The sequence below is a fragment of the Siniperca chuatsi genome, linkage group LG14 (assembly GCF_020085105.1).
Source record: "Siniperca chuatsi isolate FFG_IHB_CAS linkage group LG14, ASM2008510v1, whole genome shotgun sequence".
Taxonomy (NCBI): Eukaryota; Metazoa; Chordata; class Actinopteri; order Centrarchiformes; family Sinipercidae; genus Siniperca; species Siniperca chuatsi.
In genome coordinates, this window is record NC_058055.1 from 18,882,227 (window position 1) to 18,906,933 (window position 24,707).

The window sequence follows — 24,707 nt, forward strand, 5'->3', positions numbered from 1 at the left end:
CCACACTAGAAAAGTCAATGTCAAGATAACATGTAGTGCAATGACAAAGTTTAACAAGTACTATAGGAGGTTGACAGTATATCCAGTTTATTAAATTATTTCACATTATCTTACTACAGAAACACCAAGCGTAGATTTAACTAACTGTTACGTCATGGACTGATCAATACATAATGTTGTGTAACCAATGTCTTCACTGCGTGTTTGCCCAAGGCAACTCGAGATCTAAAATGAAACGGAGCGATTCAGAGAGCTGGAGCCGGGCTTGCTTGGATACACACACAAACCCTCGTCTCCTGCCAGTAGTTAGCTGGAACATGAACACTAGCATCCAGCTGATGATGAGCCATCCCTGGGCTGGCTGTCTGACCCCAGCAGATGTTAGGTGTTAAGAGGTTGAGGTTAGCTGAGCCCAGATCGGCCTGACCCCGACAATATGGATCATCAGGCCTGCCTGTTTGAAATGCATGAGAAGGCATGCATGCACATACGGATGCACACATGTGTGCACCACACACACACACACACACACACACACACACACACACACACAAACACACACTCTTGGAAATGTGCTTCTAACACCCTTGCAAGAAGGGTTAATTGAACCAGGACCAAACAGAGAGACAGGCATGCAAAAGAACAAACTCATCACACACACGCACACAAACATTCTAGTAGCATCCCTGCCAGCTTGACAATGCAGCGATGCCTGCCAATTCTTACTGTCCTTTTAGCTGTCTACCTATGTACCTGTCTGTCTGTATCTTTGGGTTTAATGACAGTTCACTGCTGGCCGCCAGCTCAGTCAGTTGTCTGCTAATTGATAAACATCACACTGTTAATAGTGTCGGAAACCTCCCCTGGCCTTGTAACCTGCAGGGTACAAACCTACTCTCTCTCAGCCATGCATCTACAGTATGTCTATGTGAGCGAGTGTGTGTTTAAGCACACACCCACAACACATTGAATAGTCTCTGCAGCTGGGGATTGAACAGCTGGCTAATAATTTTCCTCATGAGAAAGGGCGCACAACACATACTGCAGTTTATTGAAAAACAGCCAACATCTGTGTATTTGTGTGTTAATGAGAGACAGAGAGAGAACGAGATGAGACTGTCAGTGTTTATTATGTCAGCGTACATGTGCGCTCTGTGTGAGTGAGTCCTCGCAGTATCTGGACAGGGTCCAAGTCTTTGTGATTCATCCCAGCATGCACCTCCGTTCACCCAGCCATTGATAGCATCATTAAATAAACCAAGTGCAATAACCCCAGCAGCACAACCATAACTGTTCATATCACCATGTGTGTTTTCTGCTGATGCAGGCAGGAGCACGGCATATTACAGTGCACTGCCCCGGTTTGTACGAATACAGGAGACACATGAAGGCTGCTCTCAGGGGTCCCGCAGCCCACTATTTTGTTTTTATTAATATTACATTAGCAAGGGCCCAAAACCGAGACCCCTGACAGCTGAGAAACTGCCGGTTAAAACATTTATTCCAGCTTGGTCAGCAGCACAAATCCTCCTTTACATTACCTCAGACTCTTAATGATAATGGGATTTCCACCACAGGGGTGAGGTCAGCCTGTGTAAGACCCTCCTCCCATACGCCTCTCTTCATCTGTTCGCCAGTTTCATTACGGGCCACAGCGCTTGCCAGGAAGATGCTTTGAGGAGGTGTTATCGACCAATGCCCTCCATTCTGGCAGGCTAATGTATCTGTATCTGCCTGCCTGCTATTATGACTCTGTAGTAATGCATCAGCTTCTTAATGACTTCCTGATTCCGCTCAAACCAAAATGGTTTCCAGTTCCCTCAATGGTTTAAGTGTTTGGGTGGGATTTCACAACATTACTGTATGGGGAGCAAATAGTTTAGTGCTCTAAATAAACAATCCCAACAGAATTTGTGGACTGTGTGAACACTTTACATTACACAGTTTTGTTTTGCATGTTGTGTATTTATACTTGATTGCCTGCTTGACTGAAGTGTCAAATTCTTTTCTGCCATCTTTTCAATTATTATATGTTTTTGCAAGAAAAGTATACAATCCTGGTGAAAACTGGTGCAATCTTTGTGTGGGGTGGGTGGGGGTGTAGCGGTGTGTCAGACATTCCAGAATCTTACACATAGGGGTTTTAAATATTAATATTACCCCAATTGTAAAAAGCAGTTTATGGAGCTGTCCCTTCTCCCCACACTATGTCTTGTTGTCGTGTGACACCTCAGCAAGCTTAACACCTCCAAACATACAAGCAAACAAATGTTGCTCTTGTCTTGTTATTGTTGTTTGTTTAATTAGAAAACATGTTCACATGTGTACGAATGCATGCCTGTGTTTGGGATGAAAGGTCCCTGTTTATTTCTCATAAGACTGCAACTGGCATATCAAAGCATCCAAGCCGTCATGCCTGGGTTCCTCCTAATGGGAGCCCTCAAACTAACCTTAGCTATAACTGCGCATCTGTCAACGCCAACAGATGAGGGTGTGTTCACACTCTATCTTCACAGGGTCTATAGAAAGCTCTCTTTTTCAAGGCTGTTATCACTTAGGTCGAATGTACCCTTCTGTTGATCAATAATGCATATAAAGAAGCTGCCATACATGATGCTATGATCTCACACTCTTTCAACTGTAGCAACGGCCACATCTCCTGTGATCCTACAGGCAGCTTCACTCCTAACTCAATATTCATCAGTTCAACTTCATGTGCTAATGTTTCCGGTAACCAGAACACACTCAGATCTCTGTCGAGGCCTCCCATTAGGCCATTGCTCTTTTCTTTGCTTCTTTGTTATCAAAATTCCTAAAAGTTCAGATTTTTCCAATCCTATCATTTTATTTCTATAATTACACTGCTATCAATTCAATTCTGTTTATAATTCATGAATGAAAAATGCTGATGACAGCACAACAACTATGCAGACAACAGCTCAAAACTATTATAGGTATTAAGATATGGTTTGAAGTATTTTTATTAGGATCACACATTTCCCTGGCAAAAGAGATTTACTACAAACTGATGTAATCTACGGAAAGCAATAAAAACTTGGCGGGGATGATCATTCATCAGAAAACAGTGTTGCTTTGTTGTTAAAAGCCGCAGAGAAAACGCACTCAACAGAATTAGACACACACACAGCAGAGAGGGGGGAATCACTCTTCCAGTATGAGCCTTCTACTGTGGTGGAAATACAAGAGAAGATGAATGCTTTATTATTATTAGAATACAGAAATTGTTATAACATTCTGTATTTGTTGGGAGAGTATTTAACCTACGAGAAGGAATGTTGATCCCAATGTGGCAGGGGAGTTCATAGGAATGAAACATGGTAATTCAGGATTGCTGATCAGAAGAAAGAAAAAAAATAAAACTGTCACATGAGAATATCGTTCTGCTGGCAACCAGGCTGTAAATTGGTGTGGATATGGATGGGCAGGAGAGACCTGAGGCACATGCTGGCCATCCAATGAAGGGAGACGAGCCAGACACATTGCAGAGCTGCTGACAGGCTGTCGTACTGAGCTCCTCTCCTGTCAAGGGTCATCTATATCAGAGGTGACAGCGGATGCTATTGTGCATGTGTGTTTGTGAGAAAGACAGGAGCTTTGCTAATGACTAGGGTTATGCCATGCTTGGTTGCCAGGGTCAACAATACTTACAGAGAATGTTAACTCACCACTTTCTTTGACATGCCTAGGGGCTATATGCGAGTGATTAACTAGCTACAATGCCTTATCATTTTGCCTCCACAGGCTACTGCAGCTATTCCTACCCGACAGTGGGTGGCAAGATGATGTCACGGCAAAAAAGACACAGCATTGTCATGGTGAGTAACTGCGGCAACACAGCAGCATGATTAAACACCAGACAGGAGTCTGCAGAGTTTGATTGCCTTGTTGTTAACATTGTGTTGAATGTGACAGAGACAGATGATTATCACTCTCTCAGACACACTAATAGCTCTCAAATTATTGAGAGCAAGGCTGTTTATGGGATTTATGACAGGTAGTAAGAAGCTGCCAAAACTGCTTTCCTTACCATTCTTGGAAGAGTTTAAGAGGAAGTGTAAAAGTTAGAAAAGCAAGTTTAAAATATTTTTCTAGACGATGTCACATGCTATTATCAGGGCCGGATTAACCCACTGAGGGGCCCCCAGGACAATGTAAACTGTGGGCCCCTTTTGAGCCCTCCTCTTAAACACACACACACACACACACACACACACACACACACACACACACACACACACACACACATACACACGCACACACACGCACACACACTCCCAACCCATTTTGCCCAGAGCCAATATTTCTACCCCGGAATACTACCCCGCCCAGGTTTGCTGCATGTCAGTTAGTCAGTGATACACATACACAAATTGGTAAAGATTACACACCAAGTAAGTTTACATCTTATTTCAGTCCACAAACAAACATGTTTACTTCTAGTCCAAACTCCATCAGTGGGTTTATTTCCATCACATCATATAATTAAAAACAACACATTCACAAGCCACTTCTCTCACTTCTCTCTGTCTCTCTCCATTTTATCCGTGTTCCAGCTTACGTTGTCTAAAAATGGCTTCATTATTTCTTATTCACACACTGAGGAAAGATGCGATTCACACTCATTACATAAGCTCCAAGTTCTAAAATTCAACTCTCACTCTCCTTTCTCCCCACTAACTATTTTGGCCAGGTGACAGGACTTAAAACACTGACGACGCTTGATGGCTAGACTTACTGTAATTATCCTACTTGTGCTTCTTTAAAGGGATAGATGAGCTGCAATTCAAAATAAATACAGCTAATTTGGGAAAAGTGAAAGCATGTAGAGGAGAGGAGAGAATGTGATGCTGTGGTAGGGATGGAAAACTGCCGATAAACACACGACAAAAAGATTTCCAGAGGCCACTTGGTTGGGGATCTATTCGGCTTAGAAAAACTGAATTAATTAGAGAATACTTGCACCATATAAATATCTATTTCAGTGATACAACACAAGAGGGGGGGCTTCAACAATAGCCAAATTATGGCTAGCTTTACCTTTTACCTCCCACATGCTCCCTTTAGGAATCACAACAACAAAATATAAACTGTAATTTTCTGATGTGATGTTTTAGAACATTTAAACTGTTAAACGGCCTTAGAGCTGTGCAGATTAAAGTCACTTACTGCACTGTCAAGGATGGAAATCTAAACAGACATTTGACACTATTTTAGGTTGATTAAGTTGAGTCAGATAAACACAAGTTTTGCACAACATATACCAAGAGGAATCAGTTAACATTTCCTATATCTCATCTTATCATCTTATTGTAATGTCTACTTTAATGAATCATAAGTGCTGTCAGAAAAAAAGCTCACTGTTACAAGATATCTTCAGGATAATCTTCTAGTCATTATGGCACAATGTACTGGTCTTTACAATGGCAACAATGTAATATAATCTAAATTCGATGGATAAGCTCAGACAAACGCTGTATAAGCCAAGACAATCAGTCCCCACTTTATTGCCAATGGCTTTGCGCTATTACAGATTAGAGTTTTGGATCCCTGGGTTTTAAGCTTTGAAATCTAATTAATCATATTCAACATACTGACAAAATTACCCAAAACTACAGCACTGATTTATGCCTGTGCATACTCAGACTAAGTAGAATTTTCTTTTAAATAACTTAATAATCACAAAGCTTTGCCAAAACAGCACTCCCACAAAAACACAACATGGCTTCTTGTGTTAAAGGGACTGTGAGACTTTCTCTTTGTTGGCTGGCTGATGTTCAGTGTGTGATATTTTCAATGCAGTATGCCTTATAAGCAAATGTGCTCATACATGATCCCAGCTGTCCAGCATGAATATTAACAATGGATCCCTTCATACAGATTCATGGACAGTTTAATTGAAGGTAACACATGTCCAAGTCTAAGCTTAGATTACTTGAAATTTCATTTCATTGTAGACTTTTCTAGACTTACTGGTAATAGGCCTCTGTTACATTATAGTATCTGTGACATGTATTAGCATAATATGCACAGATAAGACATACTGGCTTAAGACTTGGTGTGGTAATAGCACATGCCACATATGACATATAAATATTGAATCTGTAGAGTTCTAATAGCACAATAACAGAAAAAAAAAATAACTTTAATAAGTGTTTCCCTAGAATTTAGGTAATGTGCTGTACAGTGTCATTATGATTGCTTGGAAACTGCTTATTCTGTTTTCATTTCATTCGAGATTTATCCTCTTATGCCATGTATTAACCAATCAGACACATGATGTTCCACGACTACTCTCTCCTTATTTCTTATGGCTAATTACTTTGAAACCCTGGGTTGCAGAATATTACGAAATGCCAATAAGCTAAGTGCGAAGAGTATCTAGGACCCTAGCACGGAACTTTATAACAGTTTATTGAGCAATGAGGGCTTGGCTTAGGAATAATAGCTCCACAGAGTGGCATCAAGTCCGTCTGCTTCAGCAGGGTTGTAAGAAAATTGTTAAAAGTTATTTTTTTGTGTGTGTGCATGCCGATGCGAGCATGTACAGTACATCCTGCACATCTCTGAAAAAAGGAGCTCTCTTGTTCCACTTTACAATAACACTTTTTACAGAAATACTGTGTACTTTCTCAGAGCTACACACTAGCTACTTTATACACTTGCTATTCAGGTACCTGTGTATTGTGTATATATAAACAGTATATATAGTAGTTAAATCAATGAATCAAAAAAAACAATGATATAATATACAAATAGGTAAGGAGCAACTCATAATGTGCACTTTTACTTTTGATACTATCTAAGTACATTTATCTGATAATACTTCTGTACTTTAACTTAAGTAAAAATTTTAATGCAGGACTTGTCATTAATCTCAATTAATTGTTTTGTTTGTAAAATTTCAGAACATACTGAAAAAATATCACAATTTCCCAGAGCCCAATGTGACAAATTCATATTGCTAGTCCTGTCAAAGCAAAACCAAAAAACTTTGAAATGGTTTACCAAAAATCAAACAACCTACTCATAGATCTATTATAAAATATCACTATTTATTATACTTGTCACACAAATATAACCAGGTACTTAGAGAGAGGCAAGGCTGCTGAATTTACATACCAATATTCCACAGATGTAGTAATACTGGAAGTAGTAGTAGTAGAAGAATTATTATCAGAAGTAGTAGTATTAGAAGCATTAGTAATAGCAATAACAGTAGCAGTAAAGTTAGTTGTAGCACCAGCAAGAGCAGTAATATTCGTCAAGCATCTTATAGAACATTTCATCATGAATTACAGTGTATGTGTGGCTATCTCCCTTCCTGCACCTTCAGGCTTACAAAGTCTCTCTCTTTCCTCTTGTCAAAATCTAAGACCAATTCCATCAACTTAAGTCTGACCTTCATACTGTTATAGTGAGAATGGAGTTTCAGAATGATGGCTGTACCAGTTGACAGCTTTGACCTGTTTTGGTATTGGCTGAGCATCCTCTTATTTGTTTCTCTCTACCTTTTTTTTTTTTTTTTTTTTTATCCTTGCATCTCCCCCGCCCCGTGACCTCCATATCTGCCTACCGGCATCTCAACCGAAAAACAGGAACTAACAATAACCTCACTTATTTACGTCCACTTGCTTTCCCCATATTTCTCTCTCTTGCAAATTAGATGACTTTAATTGTGTAGTCAATGTATTCCAGTGTCCTAGTTTAGCGCTCTGAAACTCATGTTGCAACTACAGTTGTTCTGTGGAAAGGTTTGGTGCCTTTAAAGTGGATGAAAAAATATACATCATGAGGATATTTATATTCACATATTAAAGTAGAAGAGGTTAGGACTTCAGTAAGTTGCAGGATTGGAGCAAGGTGCTGCCTTTGACACTGAATATTATTCTATGTCTCGACCGTCACCCTCTTTCTTTAATCCATATTCCTCTGTGCTTCATGGTGTGTCCTCCAAAAAAGAACAAACATCTATACAGAGCTATACATACAGAGGACTATACAGAGGACTGATAATCTAACATACCACAAAGACAAAAAAGACAATCTATTTCTCTAAATCTGTGCTCCTCTGCTGTGCACCACAGGCACTCTTTTATATGCAGGTGGTGGTCGATGGGGAAGAAAACAAGAGCTTTATTTTCCCAAAGCAATCTCTTCTCCTATGGCCTATCACAATTCCCTGTTTTCAGGTTTTAATTACTGGCTTATTAGACTGTCAAGTGAGAAAGGCAGACAGAGAGAGAGAAAGCAAGGGGGGGAGGGGAGGGGGGGCTTAAAAAGTAGGACACAGGAATACACCGGCCACAAAATCAAAATCATCTCTTTCACGAGAGTGAGCAGGGAAGAAGGGGTGGTGTGGGGGGGTTGTGTAGAGCAGACACTTGTAAATGTGAATACTGTTAGTGTATGGGGCGGGTTAGGATGTGTGTGTGGAGGATGGGAGAGGGGACGGGGAGGAGTGTAAATTGGTATTTAACTTCACAAAAGGAGGATTCTGGCTGAGTCAGAGCATTTTTCCTCCCACTCCTGCCCATCACAACTATCACCCAGAAGCAAGAGGGAGAACACACCGAGAGAAAGGGGGATGAAGGGAGGGTGAGAGCAGCTATTATAGCAACAGAGTCGCACCACGGCTAATGCATTGTTTCAGCACTTCTTAACCTTTTTCCTTCAGCAAAGATGGAGTGATCCTCATCTGATAAAAAGGTGCAAGGTATTATTACCATGATTAAATTACTGTAGTCATATCCAGCATAAAGTCATGGATAACCTATTGTGTAGTATTTTCATTTGTCCGATTTAATGCTTTCTTAAAATAAAGGGGTTTTTAACCAACTTTAATGCATTGTACTTTATCATTCACAACAGACCATCGCTGATATACTTGACATTACAGGAAACCTATGATACAAAATAATATTTGAACATTTTCCTAATAGTATGTATCTGCATATTCCTTGATCTCATATTGTACCTCCTTTTTTACATTTTTGTGAATTATTCTGAGGATGAAGTATTACTCATCAAGATAATGTATGCATTGGAAACTGAAATAATACAATATGCTTGAGCTTTCACAGGTGTTTTATTTAATCAGGGATGTAATGTCTCAGCAACAATAAAAAAACTATTGGCATTTTGGTGTTATTGCTTTCTGTCTCCCTCCATCTTTTCTTGATTAAACCAGGCAGGTGGTGACAAGCGTGCTTGTCTCGGTGGCGTCATTTTTTTCAAGGATTTTGATAACATTTTCCCTTTAATTTGCTTTGGATTTCACAATTGAACCCAGTATGTAATGTGCCCGTTACCACACTATCGCTGAGGGATTTCGCAAACCTCCTGACGCCAAGACAATATTACCCAATATGCCTGTCCCACCTCTCTTTTAAGTGGATTTCCTTAAAGGGACAGCTTTTCTGTTTGGCGGTGCAATAATAATGCAACACAGCCTTGATGAAACCAAACTAATCATTACATACTCCTGACACAAAACACAAATGTTATCTAAGGACCCAATAAAAAATAATTTCTTCTACCAAGACCCCTCTCTACCAAGAACCACTCTATGCAACTGAATAACCAAGGCATAAAATGATTTCTTCGGGGCTCATTCTGATGTGATTCTTCACCTTCCATTATTTTGTTGCAGCAGAACTGTATATCTATTCTAGTTGTGTGTAAAGATAGAACAACGATGCTTTCTGCTATGCTATAAGAGGAATCTTTTGGCATGTCAGAGACTGACTGTGCTTACGTGTGTGTTTATATATATATATATATATATTCATATTCATGTGTTTGTTTCGCTGACGGTTTCCTCTTGCTGGGCCACATCTTTTCAACCACAATGCCTCCAGATTCGCCCTATCAAAGAATCATCTGCAAACTGTGGAGCTCCGTAATCGGCAGAGGGCCACTGATGTGTCCCTGGGCTTTCTCCACTCAAACTGAATCACACAGGCGGGCGCACACAGACAACAGGGCTGCACGCCATGGCTTTTCGAAGGTCACTCTAAGAATAGCTTTCAATACATAAAAAAAGACTAGTATCCAGTGGAGAGCACACACTGAAATGTGCATGCAAGCAAATGGACACATAGGAACATGCATTAATTCATGGACACATGCGCACACCAAAGCACTCTGAATACTGCCAAACTCAATCAGATATGTAGCACTGGCGTGAGAGTGAGAAAATGAACCACCTCATGTCCTGCTTAAACCATGATTCACTGTTGAGAAAAGTGAGGCTAGTTGCAAAATAAGAAAGAAAGACAGCAAATTTGACATCGATTCCCTTTATGCTCGAAAGGAAAAGCTTCTTCCAATCTAAGTGATGCGTTTTTAAGCTGATTTGTTCCACTAATGTGCTCTGAAGATGGTTAACATAAATGCACCACACTGGCTACATTATTCAGCGGCTTTAGACATCACGCATTTCTTGATAAAACAAATCGCTCGTTCATCTTGGTTCTTCTCTCTCTTCTTTTACTTCCTCTCTATCTATCAAACACTTGCATATATAATGTATTAACGCAACCACTGGATGCAAATTGGTGACCACTGATGTTTTAGATACTATAAAAATAACAGATTTAGTCTTGTCAAGCTCTGAGAGTGTGTTAGTCAATTTCGATTTCAAGCTACTAGATCTATAACACAGTGCATATATTACTTCCCAAGTCACAGATACTTTTCAGAGTATCTGAAATGCAGAGTCAAACCTAGAAAAACTAACCCATTTCTAATTTTCTGATCATTTTCTTGTAAAAAACAAGTTTATAACAAGTTGTATTGTTACTGAGATCTAAGTCACCAAAATATAACCTTGGTTACAGTAAATCCACACATTTTGCTCCAAGCCTCACATCCTTACACACTGGACCTCTGTAAACTGGCAACGTGGATTCTGTTCTGTAATTTTCCTTTGCAGGATCATTAAAATGCCATGACTACCATCCCTTTCTATTTTAGTCCCTTCACCCTTATTTATCATTTGTCTGCACCTCCTCTTCCTCTGCTTTCTTTTTATTTTCTCTCTGTCCTTGTCTGCACTATAATGTTCATCCATGAACTCCAGCCTGACAGATGGGTGAGGACACAGCTCCCAGCATCTAGCTTAACCCAGTCAATGAGAGGTTAACTTTGAGGTTAACTTAACAGCAATGTTAGCTGTGTACCTAGTGCCTTGGCTGTCCTACATTGAAATCCTCTGTATCTCTTTTAGCTTCTCTCTATTCTGTCCACTGGTGTCCTTTCAAGGGTCCTTGCTTGTCATAAGAGGCAGTCAATGTTTGTTTTTTTATTTTAGGCTTGAGACTGTGTGCGTGCATGAAAATGTGTGTGTGTGTGTGTGTCTGTGTATGTGTGTGTGTGTGTGTGTGTGTGTGTGTGTGTGTGTGTGTGTGTATGTGTGTGTGTTTCTGTGTTTGTAAATGCAGGTATAGGCTTCCAGGCAGTACAAGCAGTCCTGATGTGAAGTGACATGTTGAGAGACCAAGCCTTTGGACACTGGCTGAGGGAGGGAAGAGAAACCAAATAAAAACAGACATAGCCTTTATAAAAAGCTACAACACAACTGCATCAGAGCACCAGATGGCATGTCACCGCCCCAGCCCCTTTTAATTACAATATCACTCAATCGTTCTTTAATCATGCATCACTTTTTATCATCCTTTTTTTTATTAAAAAAAGATACTTAGTGAATACGTGCACAGATACATTAATGTAGGAGAGTAGTACTGTGACAAGCTGAGCCTTGGAGAAACTGGCTTGTCTCATAGAATGAGAGGGAATCTCTTCCTCTGACTTTTTGCTACAGTCATCATTGTCTGGATCAGGCCAGTTCACCTGCCTGCCTGTCTGCTTAGCTTACCATTATACTGTATGTCCCTCTGTTGCCTCACCTGACCCATTTCAACCCATGGTGATCCAGCATATAGTGCTTCAACTGAAATACTGTAAAAACGTTAGTTTTTAAAGAATAACTGTAATTAACTATAACCTTCCGGCAGGACAAAGACACAGAACACGTTAGCTGGCAGGGATTCAGTATCTTGCTCATGGACAGCGCAGTATGGTGCGCACTAGCAGATGCTGAAATGCTGAGAGCTTGAGTCCACGGTCGTCTGGTTGAAGGACAGTCTCCCCAGTCAATACTCTATAGCCTACAGGCCCCTGATACCAACACACCTTCAGTCAAGATTAGAAAATGCAGCAGTCAACACAGCAGCAGTGGTTAAGTTTCACTCTAGGTCAATGTACAACAACAATAATAAAAATTATTATAGTGTTTCTTATATACCCCCCCATATTTGTACTATGTGTATGGCACCTTTCACACAAAGATGCAGCCCTAATTGCTCCAAATTACATGATTAAAATGAGGAAACAAAGCTATCATACCACTAGATATGATAAATATATTTATTTATAGACATATTTATATACATTTGGATAAAGCCATGAATTCAATTTAAAAGCCAAAAAAATCTTGAATTTACTGCATGAAATGCAATAGTGTCAATAAGCATTTAGTTTTAAAGCAACCTTAGCGGAATTCTAGTGTCAAATAAGTGAATTTACTGTATCATCTCAATGATCAAAGAAGTAAAACAGAAACATCAAAATCCCTAGTACAACTGCTTATTATTATATTGTTCGTCTACACATGAAATGCACAAAAGGAGCTGATAATGATACAGCATATTAAGTAATGTGTCTACATTTCCAGCACACCTTTCAGGAGCACTACCCACTGCATGGCGAGTGCTTGAGATGACTAATTATAAGGCCCTAACTGACTGCTTTTTGAGACAGATGTTGTGTTCATGAATCTTGAAGCAGGTCAGATACCCAAACTGACTGCAAAATGAGACAAGAGGTCTCTCAGCCACAGTCAAGGTTCTCTGCTCTGACAAGAGAGCAGATGGCTGTTTGTGGAAATAACAAACCAGATCAGAGAGAGAGAGAGTCAAAGGACGCTGCAAATTCTCCACTACATCTCATCCTCCTCCACAGATTGCCTTTTCATGTTGTCACTTGAAAAATGTTTTGATTAAAACAGAAAGAAAATTTATAAGCAGTTTGAAGCATTTGGTCTTGCAACGCACATGTTTTACTGCACACACTAAAACACTCCCTCCGCCTCCCTGTGTGTGTGTTAGTACTGACGTTCCAGTGACACTCTGTTGAACTGTGGTGAATTACAGAACGACTTGGGGAATTCAGTTACTCCCATAGCTACTTTGTGTACGCGTGCATACAAGCATGTTCCTGTGTATTTCTGATAGAGCTTGGTTTGTTGGCCACCACTGAAAAGTGAGCATTTGTCTGATTATTTGTATCTGATATGATTATTTATATTGAAATATTTAAAATAATAAACTACATTGCAGAGGCCAATGCATTTCTTTTAATGTATGTAACTAGATCATCAAATTCTACTGTGACATTTCTAAAATGTGTTTTCTGTAAAAGCTGATGGTTCATGGTGTTTTGTCACAGTTGTGTTTGTCACCATCATCAAGCACTGAGATTACCTAACAGGGATAGCAGCTATTACACCCTTAGCAAACATTCCAAACACAATATTACCTCCAATTTAAATGTTTATCATAGGAGAGCTATGTTCATTAGTTCCACCGCTACCAACTGGCAGTATAGCCACATTTAAAGTATGCTGAATATTCATACTTGCAGTGAAGCTACACCTGCATCACCAAAAAACACATACACATGTTTAAAACATTGAAAACTGTATACAGTATTTCTTTCACTTTACTACTTGCCTATTTAACCAGCTACAGTGTGTGCTTCTCACAAGACAGCCTATATTGTGAAGGGTAAGCAGTATGCTAAACGACTAGATATACTGAGCTGCAAATTATAGCAAGAATAATGGCCCTACTGCCACATGCCTGATACAATGATTTTACTTTCTGTAGCCTTCCAGCCGACAGTTTATTCTAAATAGATGGAGTACAGCCAAAAAACATCCATTCCCCCTGATCAATACTCACATAACAGATAGAGTAGGATGAATTGAATATCTCATAAAAAGGAGATAGAGTTGATGCTAAAAAAGAAAAAAGATTGCCACCTTTATGTTGGTGTTATTAGAGAAACACATGACAGCTTTTCTGTTTTAATCACTTTTAAAGTTGCACGTTTAGGCAAATAAATGCAGAAATAGCTGTGTTTCTTTCTAAGCGATTTAAGCAAACAGTAAGATTTATGAGGGAATCTTTTACTTGTACATATATAATAGACCCTTATTTAAAATTTTCAGTCAGTTCCTCTGGATATTGCAGCTGATCTCTGGCCAAAGTTTATCTCTGCGGCAGGCTTTGTTTGATTCACACCACAGACAAGTGTAAAGAATACATACATTTCCTCGCAGAACATTACATAGGTAAACATAAACAAACATAAGTATATGCATGCAAACACCATTTTTATTTTATATGCAGTATATGCATGCAAACACCGTTTTGGCCCTACAATGTCCAGGGAAACCAGCTGTTTTTCCTTAAGCAAACATTCAAATTCCTGCATCATTCTGAATGGAATCCAGCCAGCACACCATACAAATACTGCATGAATGATGCATATAATAGGCACCACATTCTTTAAATTCATCCACCCTTGTTGGAGCATGCCACGAAGGACAGTTGACTCAAGTATAATAGCAGAGAAGTGGGAAATAAATGAAGGTGAGAAAGTCAGTTTTACTGGCAAACAGTATTTCTATTTTGCAAAGAAAGGCTTTTAAAATGTACTATAACATTTATAACTAATCCTTATTGTGCATTACTTTCTTGACAATGATACTTAGCAATTATTTTATCTTTTTAGAATTTCTTAAAATATGAAGCAGAATAGAAGATGGGCATGTAAAAGTTTATAATAATATTATTAAATAAAATTATAATTGCAAGTCCACTTTTTAGTGTTGGTTTTAACCAATTTAGGTAGCATACACGTTACATACGTTACGTTACATTAAGATAATGCAGATTAGTCACTCAAATGCATATTTTCAATTAATTTAATTTTAGTTAATTGCATTTAAAATATATATATATATATATATATATATATATATATATATATATATATATATATATATGCAGAAAACTGTCAAATTTAAAGCGCATGCACTGAGTCAACACTGTTATCTCTAGGTCTTACAATACATTCATAGCTCCTTGAAATGTGCCATCCCACTCTGCCAGCAAAATGGTTTTCTATTGAAAATCTGTCTGTCCAAACCACAGGGGAAGTGATATATACAGTAGGTAGCCCTTATGGATTTTACTTGAGGCAATGAGAACTAAAAGTGGATAAAAACATTACGGGTCATGTCCCTGTTTGTCTAAAAGTTACCCCTTGCAACAGATATGATCAAACTGACTTTATTTTTTAATGTCTTTAGAGTCACTGGCATGCATGGTTAAGCCTGTCTCTCATATTTTCATATATGAAATTCCACCATATTGTCACACCCATCAGATCAAATATATCATGCCCAACATGAATGTCGTGTGGCGCCCATGGAATCCCTATTCCGTTGCAGCCCTCACATGTTCAAGAAATCACTTCTGTCACACATACACACACACGACTGTCCAATGACACAAGCAGGGTGTCACTGGCAAAGACAATGTGTATTCACTCAGCCTTTACTGAATAAGAAGACTAATTAAAAAAAAGAAGAGATTTGTAGAAAAGAGAATAGATTTGTTTTCTTACCTGAGACAGTCCTGACAATCTCAGTGGTGTTCCTTAGGCCCACAAAGGAGAACTGGTAGAGCCTCCAGGAGCGAATGTCACCAACCTCCACTGAGCTCCTTTTCCACTTGTACACAATCTCCTCCCTGGGGTAGCCATCTGAACAGGAAAGAACAGAGTAACATGGAGCTTAGTTAAAACAAGGAGAGCAGAGAAGAGAAGCGTGGTGCGAAAATGACACAATGTTTTTCAAATCCATCCATTTTAGGAAATAGACTGTTTCATGATAGAACCATTATATAACAGACTCCTGCACAACATGTTGACAATATATGCAGTCCATCTGTGGGGAGAAAACTTATTTTTCTGAAACACTAAGCTGATTTAAAAACCCAAATTACAGAATTGGTCCATGGCTGACTATGAGTTGGATTTCAGTAATTGTATTACCTAAAAAGGATACTCTCTGGTTGTGAGAATCTCAATAACAATCTTACTTGTCTGATGCTGATTCACTTAGATGAGCAGATGTATTATCCTAGTCAAATTTGTTATATTGAATTTATGTCTGGTATCCAAATTTGGGAAACAAAAGGCATGGTTAAGCCTCTTATAAAATAATAGCATGTTGAATTTGGAATTGGGCTCCTTAACCTGTGAATGGACCTGACTAAATGTTCCCCAGGACAGGGCTGAATGTAATGATCTTCAGCCAATTCTCTCGATTTCAGTCTAGTGCTGTCTTCAGTCCAGCCAACGAGGAGATGGCTTGAATAATGCACATAAAACTTCCTTAGTGCAAACTTTAAATGGCTTATGACTAAAGTGCTCTCAGACATCCAGTAATGCTGGACCTCAGGGGAGCAGGGGATGGAAGTATCTGCCCATTTGCCACATTACAGCCAACCAGGCAGGCAGTCTGCTCCTTCACTGGCAATGCATTTGGGACACATTATTGATTCAGTGTCCTTTTGGGAAGCTAGAACAACAATGCTCCCAGAGGTCAATGCCATGAATTCCCTTTGGAACTAGCTGTGTTGTTGTTGTTGTCAAAACTGTTGCTGTAATTAAAATATTAAAGCTGAAATAATATACTGTATCTGTACATCATTCTCCAACTCTATACAGTGTGATCTTATCCTGTCTGCAAAATAAGCTGCACTGAAAAATCTACAATGCTTTGTTGCTTTGTGGCACGTGTTGAGAAAATATGCCGCGTGATAAATTGCTGCACACTGCTCCGCCTGCTGCTTCTGAGATTGAGCTCATGTACTGTACATCAAGTGATTTTCAAAGTTCTGAAAACATCCATGGCTTTCATCAAATTTAAATGAATGCTTCTGTTCCATTTTTAGGCCTGCTACCCCCCTAGTTTCTCTTTCTTGTTGCTCTGGAGCTATTTAGGAAGCATTCTCTCTGGAGAATATCCCATGGTGCATCTCTCTGTAGATCCATAACGGCCTCATTAGCATAACTTACCCCCCATCCGCTCCCCACATGGAAGGACTGACTCATTTGGACTCGTGTCACTTTTTGAAATGTCCTTTAGAACAGTTTTGACAGAGTGCAGGAAAATCAATCAGTACTTTGCTTTTGGTCGAGTTGGCATTGACACATCTATTATTAAAACCCTTTACTGAATGCCAGTACATACTGTGAATGAATGGTTTAGCAAATGTTTTTGTTCACATCTCTCATATTGTAACACATAAACACATATTCTAATCTATTACAGAGATTTTTAAAGAATGAGATAGCCTTTTAGCAAGCAAAGAGAGCAAGATATTCTGTACATACCATACACACATACACACTTTCATATGTGCATAAGGAGATTAGATTTGTCTGAAAGAAACCCTAAGATAACTGCAGCTTGAGTTTGTTGATTTGGCCTGCATAATTATTCCTTAAATTATGTCTTTGTTAGGCTCATATGTCGCTTGTTCATGGCCACAGTGTGTGTTTGTGTTTGAGATGAAACAGAGGAAGAGAAGGAGGGGTAAGACAGTGGGGTATAAGCATATGGCCAAACTTACAGCTTGAAAACTCCAGGGGACATGAGTGCTCATCCATTGGGAAGTTGTTCAGTTTAAGCTGGCACTCGGCATCGATGGTCAACCTGCAGAGACACAATATTTTGATCCACTGACTCAGTATAGTAAAAAAATACGTATGTATACAGTAAAAAGGTATATGTGTAAATATAGAATTTAAATTACATACCAGTCTATCACAAAGCAATAGTATATATAAAAGGGTGTGTTGGAAAAGTCAGAATTAAACCCCTAACCTTATCGGTATTAACAAAAGGAATTATTTATTAAAATTTCACAAAACCAAATTCATGTTTTTCACAGCAACACACTTGTCTCTTCTTTTCACACTTGAGGGAGTTTGAAGGCAAAGTCATTAAACTTCCCCTTAATGAGAGAATGACCTTAAATGACTTTACCCATTCATGCACTCGCTATTGTCATGTATCATTGTCCTCCCAATCACAGCGGTCATCCTAATTAAGCAATGGTTAAATTCTGAGTTCCTTAACAAATTAATGAAGTGGAGAGGTAGTGTTCTGCACAGCAGAACATCCATCACAGCTTGATTGAGTCCAGAAGAGTTCACTTTCTCTCTTATTATCACTGATGATATATTGTGGTGTCAGTATAAACTTCCGCTGAATTTATGATGGCATGCAAAACATGATAATAAGCACAATTAATATTTCCCTTTAATCAATCCACCTGTTTTACACATTTTACATGTTTCTTGTTAGTTCCATAGGTTTTACACCCACAAACAGTATGCAGTCATGTTATTATTGGGCAAGCAATAATTTTACAATTAGGGGGCTAAAAGGCGAACATTGTCTAGTACTGCCAACCCATCAGAGCAGCACTTCCTGGCTACTATATCTGTTCAGTCTGAAGTTTTTCAGGCAAGAACTTTAGACAATATAGCAATACTAATAATTAATATAATATTTATATTAGGGCTGCCAAGTGCAATATCCCAATTTTTTGATAAAGGTAAACTGTGTGACAAAACAGCATTATCATAAACTGTAGTGCTGCAGAGATTCCCTGGTCTACAAATCTTGTTCTCCAGATGTAAGAAAACATGTTTGTTTGGTACAGACCCCAACCAATGTCACATCATCATGATTTCAATAATTTTTCAGTGAAAATGAAAATTATAATGCAAAAATAATCATTCCCACTAATCGTGAATCATATCGCAATCGTAATAGCTGTCAAAATGATCGCAATATGATTTTTATTTTACCATATCGTGCAGCCCTAATTTATATTATTTAAAAAATAATAATCTTCCTAAGCATTTCAGTTCCTAAAAACATCAGTTTGGGGCAATGTAGTTCCAGTGTTCCCTTGTCACTAACAACTTTCTGCCTCATTCAGTAGGACAAAGTTCCTGCACACTAATTAATGTCAAATTTAAAATGCTAAAATCTAAAATTGCCCAGGGCCTGTTCAGGATAATCAGTACCATGAATCATTTATGTAGAGAGGTCGTAAATTGTTAGGTACTTTAAAATGCTTTCTAAAGTACACGCATTGCTTGCTGCTTGTGGTGGATTCCAGGAAGAGGAGGAAGCAACAAATTGATAAATAAAATGCCTCACAGTTGTTATAGGTTGTTAGTCCAACTTTAATGCTCAAATTGTTGAGATGAGTCTAGTTACCATGTATTTGTACTGTTATCTATTGTTTTCTGCTTTGTTCAGCTGAGAATACTAGAATTAATTGTTTATGTAAATAGATTTTGAACTCCCCATTATCTTCATTCCAACATAGGGAACAACATGCTTTCCCCCCACTAAATCTGTTAATTAAAAGCTCTGTCTTTAATGTTTTGGTTTAGACACACTAACATTAAAACAGGATGCAAAATGGCAGAGGTAATGATAACTGACAATTTAACCTTTCAATATGAGAAAACGGTAGTGATAACTCAGTGCCACCCAGTCACACAATCAATCAAACTGCGGGTCGCAGATGAATGAGAAATACCCAAATCAGTTCTATAACTAATATCTCATCTCAGGCATCCCTGACGTTTTACCTGAGGGTGTAGAGTATTCGACCGTCATTCCAGATTCGAAGCATGCGATTGGGTGTGGTGATCCAGTGGGCATCAGCCTTCTTCGAATTGCGGAAAAAAGTGTCTGGGATCCAGATCTTCCCAACCATGTTGCTGTTGAGACGCAGAACCTTCATCGTGCTGTTGAATTTTAACCTTCTGTCGTACCAGGTCTGAGCAAAAAAGATGTCGATGGTGTATTCCTGAAGAAAGATAAAACACAGTTTTATCGGAATTGTTATGTTAAACTTCAGTTTAAAAGCTGAACATGCTTTATGTAACACACAAGATAGCAGTCTCTGTTTGTCAGGAAAACCTTGCAAACAGTATTGTTTGCCACCAGTGCTGTCACCAATGTGTAGCTTTTAACTGTGAGATGCAATGAGATCAAATTGAAATGTGGGCTGCAAAAACACTCCTCTGTTTCTTCTGTCTGAAGGGAACTTTTCTATGCCAGTGGAAACTTAATGCTGGAACACATTTGCAGGCACATTTTCCTCAGACAAGATGGTGTCTATTCAGGCCAAGAAATCCTTTTGTCCCTACTAAAGAGTTCTGTTGAAAAAGACCATCTTGACGCCCTCAACCTGAAAATTAAATGTTCAACGGGGCAATTAATAATTCCCCTTGTTTGGCTCAAGTATTATCTAACCTCATAACCTGCTGCCTTGGCAGCACTTTGTCCTGACCCTGACAAAACCCTCTGTCTCCTATTCAGTGCCTGTGAGAGCTGTGTTAGAACATACATATGAGGGATGAAAACATAGGCGATAGAGGCATGTGCAGAGTTGAAGAGCTAAGCGTAAAAGTGAGATGCAGTCTAATGTGAGAGGGAAAGGAGAGGCAGTGAGTTAGAGGGGAGCTATCAGTCTTTCCTATATATATATATATATATTGTTATTTGAAATGGTTGAGCCCAGAGGTTCAAAGTGAAGTACAGCAGGAGAGAAAAAAAAAAATCGGGGGATTTGTGTGCAAGAGGGCATAGAGGCATTAACTTCCTGACAAAGCTTAGCCCAACAATAAAGCCTAAATCCATGCCAAAGAGTACTAAACGAGATTTGAAAAACAACGTTTTCACCAGGCAACATTCCCATCCCTTCAGCATCCTTTTTTTCACAAAGGATAGACAGACAGTTCAAATCCAATGATGAGAGAAAGATTGAATGCCTTAGGATCTTCATCTGGGCCCTGCTGAGTGGGATAAACTTCTATTATTTTTTTCTTTAACCTATATATACCCTGGGATCTTTCACAGAATCGCACCTCTTTCAATTCAAACTGCTGCACGCATCTAAGAACAGCTACGAACTGCTCAGCTCTAGTGGCTGCAAAGCATCAATTTATGATTCGTTTTCTTCTTCACACCTTGATCTCTCCCTCTCTTTCTGTCTGTTAGTCTGTCCCATCCCTTCCTCCTCTTTCACATGAGTTGTAACTTTGCCATATTTCAAAGATTCCTAATGCATAATTAAAACTTTAAAATTTTGTTCATGCTTAGATGCTCTTCAGAAAATCTACCAACCTCACCACATTTGTCATGTCATAGTGTGAAAACACTGGCCCAGCCACGCTGATTACATATGAATGTGAATGCTTCATGTCAGCGTAATGCCCACACACACACTCACATGCACGCACACAGACTCCCTAATGTGAGCACAAACACACATTTTCTAACTGATCCCATCAATGCTGCTCTTCCAACTTCACTGTGACTGCAGTTATTGAGAATGGGTGTTTTAGCTAAGACTAAGTGAAATGGAACGCCACCAGCATGTAGAGCAGACTGCTCTGCAGAATTACAATAGAAGTGGGTTCTCAGCGGGAACTTGCAACAGAAAACAATGACACATAAAACAATGCTGATATGAGATTTTTCTAATCCTTCTTTCTCTCCTACAAACATTTTTCCTCTCCACTATCAGATGACCTGTTCTGACTTATTTTGTTCATCACTGCAGCACGACGCTATATATTCTATTACTATTCCTCAGTTTTCAAATATAGAATTCAAGTGTTATTGTGCCTTGTAACAATATTACCAGTGGTACTCAAAAATAACATGTGTTAGGGTCTTCCTATCTGAATCTAAAATTTAGTATTTCCAACACTTTCAACTCTAAAATTGTTATTTTGATTAATAATACACTGATATGATTTTTGGAAGCTGATGCTGTACAATAACCAGTTCTCTCACTCATGTTGGCTGAAACTGGTGTGTATCATTGTTAAAGTAATATAACAAATGCTATACAGACCTGGCTTTGCAGACATAACAAGCTTCTTACGTATTAAAGTAATAAAGTGGTTAAAACAGTAACATGATTTTATTTTATTTATTCTATTGCTACTTTAACAGTTGTATTATATACACCAGAATATGTTGTGTGCATACACTAGAAGAAATGATAACAAAAAATACCAAATCCACAGTCATCCAGATTCTGACAGAAACTATTATTGGACCATGTGCATATACTTTTTAATAGCAAGATTAACCTATATATCACACAACTGCAAGGTTACTTCATTGTTCTTGTATAGATTATTGGAATAGTATTCAAAGAAAAGAAAACTTTTATTTGCACATTTATTAATGAAATGTTTATTGAAAATAAACAGCACTTCAGTTGGTGAACACAACCAAATGTAGTGCAACCAGCATGCAATTTGAATGTGTCACTTTGTCACTGTGACACCATAACAACAGACAGAAATGATCAAAAGCCTTGTCTTCAAACCAGATCCAAGGAAAATCACAAATTGGTATATTTATTTGAACAACCCACAAAGAGATTGAACAGGTAACACCTCAGATTGTAGCTGATGCAATTCTTGGCAACTACAAAGCAAGAACATTTTAGGATTTTACAAACTCACGCAGCCCTTTCCAAATATGCTGCTTTGAGATCTGGCCTGTGTTTGTAGCAACACAACTGGTTAACTGTTTATCAGTATTTCTAATTCAAAAATAGTAGCTGTTTAATGCAACCAGATGCGTTAAATGGACCGCATTTATCCACTGTGGTTCAAAGGCCAATGCAGCAGTTAAGTAGCTGATTGACGCCTGCATTGTGTTGCTACACTAAAAGGGCAGTGGGGTAGCATAGTGATTAGGTGGACCAACCAATCCTCCATGACAGCAAGCATCTGCCCTGCTGAAGTGTGCTTGAGCAAGACACTGAATCCCTGCCAGCTCCAGAGGAGAGAGCTACTCTCTGGATCATTATACGGTCACCTCCCTGAGGATGAAGGCAGGCCGAACACAAATTTGGGAATAGATAACCTTCCATAGTTATACATACAGTTTCAGGCTGATTATTAATAACAATGATGACACAATAACATCAAATTCCAGTATTACTCACCATATTGATGGCATTTACTGGACCGATGCTGTTGACAAACATGTCTGTGTGGATCACTGTCGGCTTGACTGCAAAGAAGCACAGGAAAATCCATTTTAGAGATGAGCAATGATTTATCATATCACGTTTCAGGAAGTTGTTTATTAGTTTTGTCTATAACATCATCATCATCAGTGATGAAAAACAGGGAAATAATCTCTCTGTTGTGAATGTGTGAATAGAAGCTGCTGGAAGCTGGTAAATCATATAAGTTTTGTCTAATACACACCTTATAGGCAGGAGTGTGGGATGAAATCATGTAAAGGAAAGGTTTGAATTCCTGAACACTGTCCACATTAAGTTCAGTCGAAATGCAATCATGGACCTTTATCAGACATCAAATTCACAGTATGAAACTGTCAAGCCACAGGCTGAAACAACCAATCGAAAAAGCAATCAAACACCATCAATAATTGTTAAAATGAGACACACAATCCATTAAGATCCATTTAATACAATAGAAAAATGCAAATAAAAAATAAAAAAACTAGATGGGCAAAGCAAAGTAATTGATTTATATCACAACAGATCCAATAAGGGAGAGGGGGGAGGAAGATCTGACAAATATTTCAAATGTCTTCTAATGAAGACAAGGATAATCAATTACTTTTAAGGAAATATTAATAACATAGCATAACATATCATTCTGATATTTCAATGCACTACTAATGAAGGCAAATGTAAAAAACAAACTTGAGATTTTGATTGTCTCATTTCAGGGATCTTTTTTAATCAATTATTAATATTGTTATTGTCTCAGATGTTTGTAATTTGGTGTTTGATTTTTTCATTGGTTCTTGCAGCCTGTAGCTCAAGTATAAAGATGTTGGAGATTTTGTATTGTCAATTTCTGGCCTGCATTTCTACCACTACATTACTACAACTACTACTGCTACTACCGCTACTACTACTAACAATAATAATACATATTATATTTATAAACAGAACACAGTGACATCCATTTTATCTTTTTGGCTTAAGACATCTAACTGGGGTGGTGTTTTTGATTCTTTACTTCATTTTAGGTCCACTTTAAAAGCTTATAACATTCAGTTCACTCAATTCCAGCATATACAGTAACTTACTAAAATCAAATGATCCCACTTTACTTTTACGACACTATATTACATTATCAGGATTTCACCTGGTCTAAGATACATCCAGTAGTGCTGATGAAATAGAAACCCTGGCTCAGATTTTTCCATTGTCTGCGAGGAGACTACATGAAGGCCTACAGGGCCAACTTCATCTTCAAACAGGCTTCCTGCCAATGTCAGAGAACCCCACTTTGTCTGTATTTACAGCCAAACTCTTGACCCATTTACCAGAATACCTTTGTGCCCTCTGCAACATCCCATCCATCCCTTTTTCTGTCCTTCCATGCTTCAGGCATGTGAGCTCCTCTTGAAAGCCAATCAGTTACTCTCTTTTCTCACAGACCTGCTG

The 24,707-nt window shown here is 38.6% G+C and overlaps 1 protein-coding gene across 4 annotated transcripts in view; it reads right to left on the bottom strand.

Moving 5' to 3' along the window:
- Positions 1-24,707, bottom strand: part of gabrg2 (gamma-aminobutyric acid type A receptor subunit gamma2) — a 52,374-nt gene that overhangs the window by 10,809 nt on the left and 16,858 nt on the right. For all 4 annotated transcript variants that reach the window (XM_044221992.1, XM_044221991.1, XM_044221989.1 and 1 more), the window contains exons 3-6: positions 23,223-23,290; positions 19,834-20,054; positions 17,790-17,872; positions 15,775-15,912 (exon numbers count right to left, since the gene is read on the bottom strand). In XM_044221992.1, the coding sequence (XP_044077927.1) occupies positions 15,775-15,912; positions 17,790-17,872; positions 19,834-20,054; positions 23,223-23,290 (510 nt within the window). The remainder of the gene's footprint in view (positions 1-15,774; positions 15,913-17,789; positions 17,873-19,833; positions 20,055-23,222; positions 23,291-24,707) is intronic.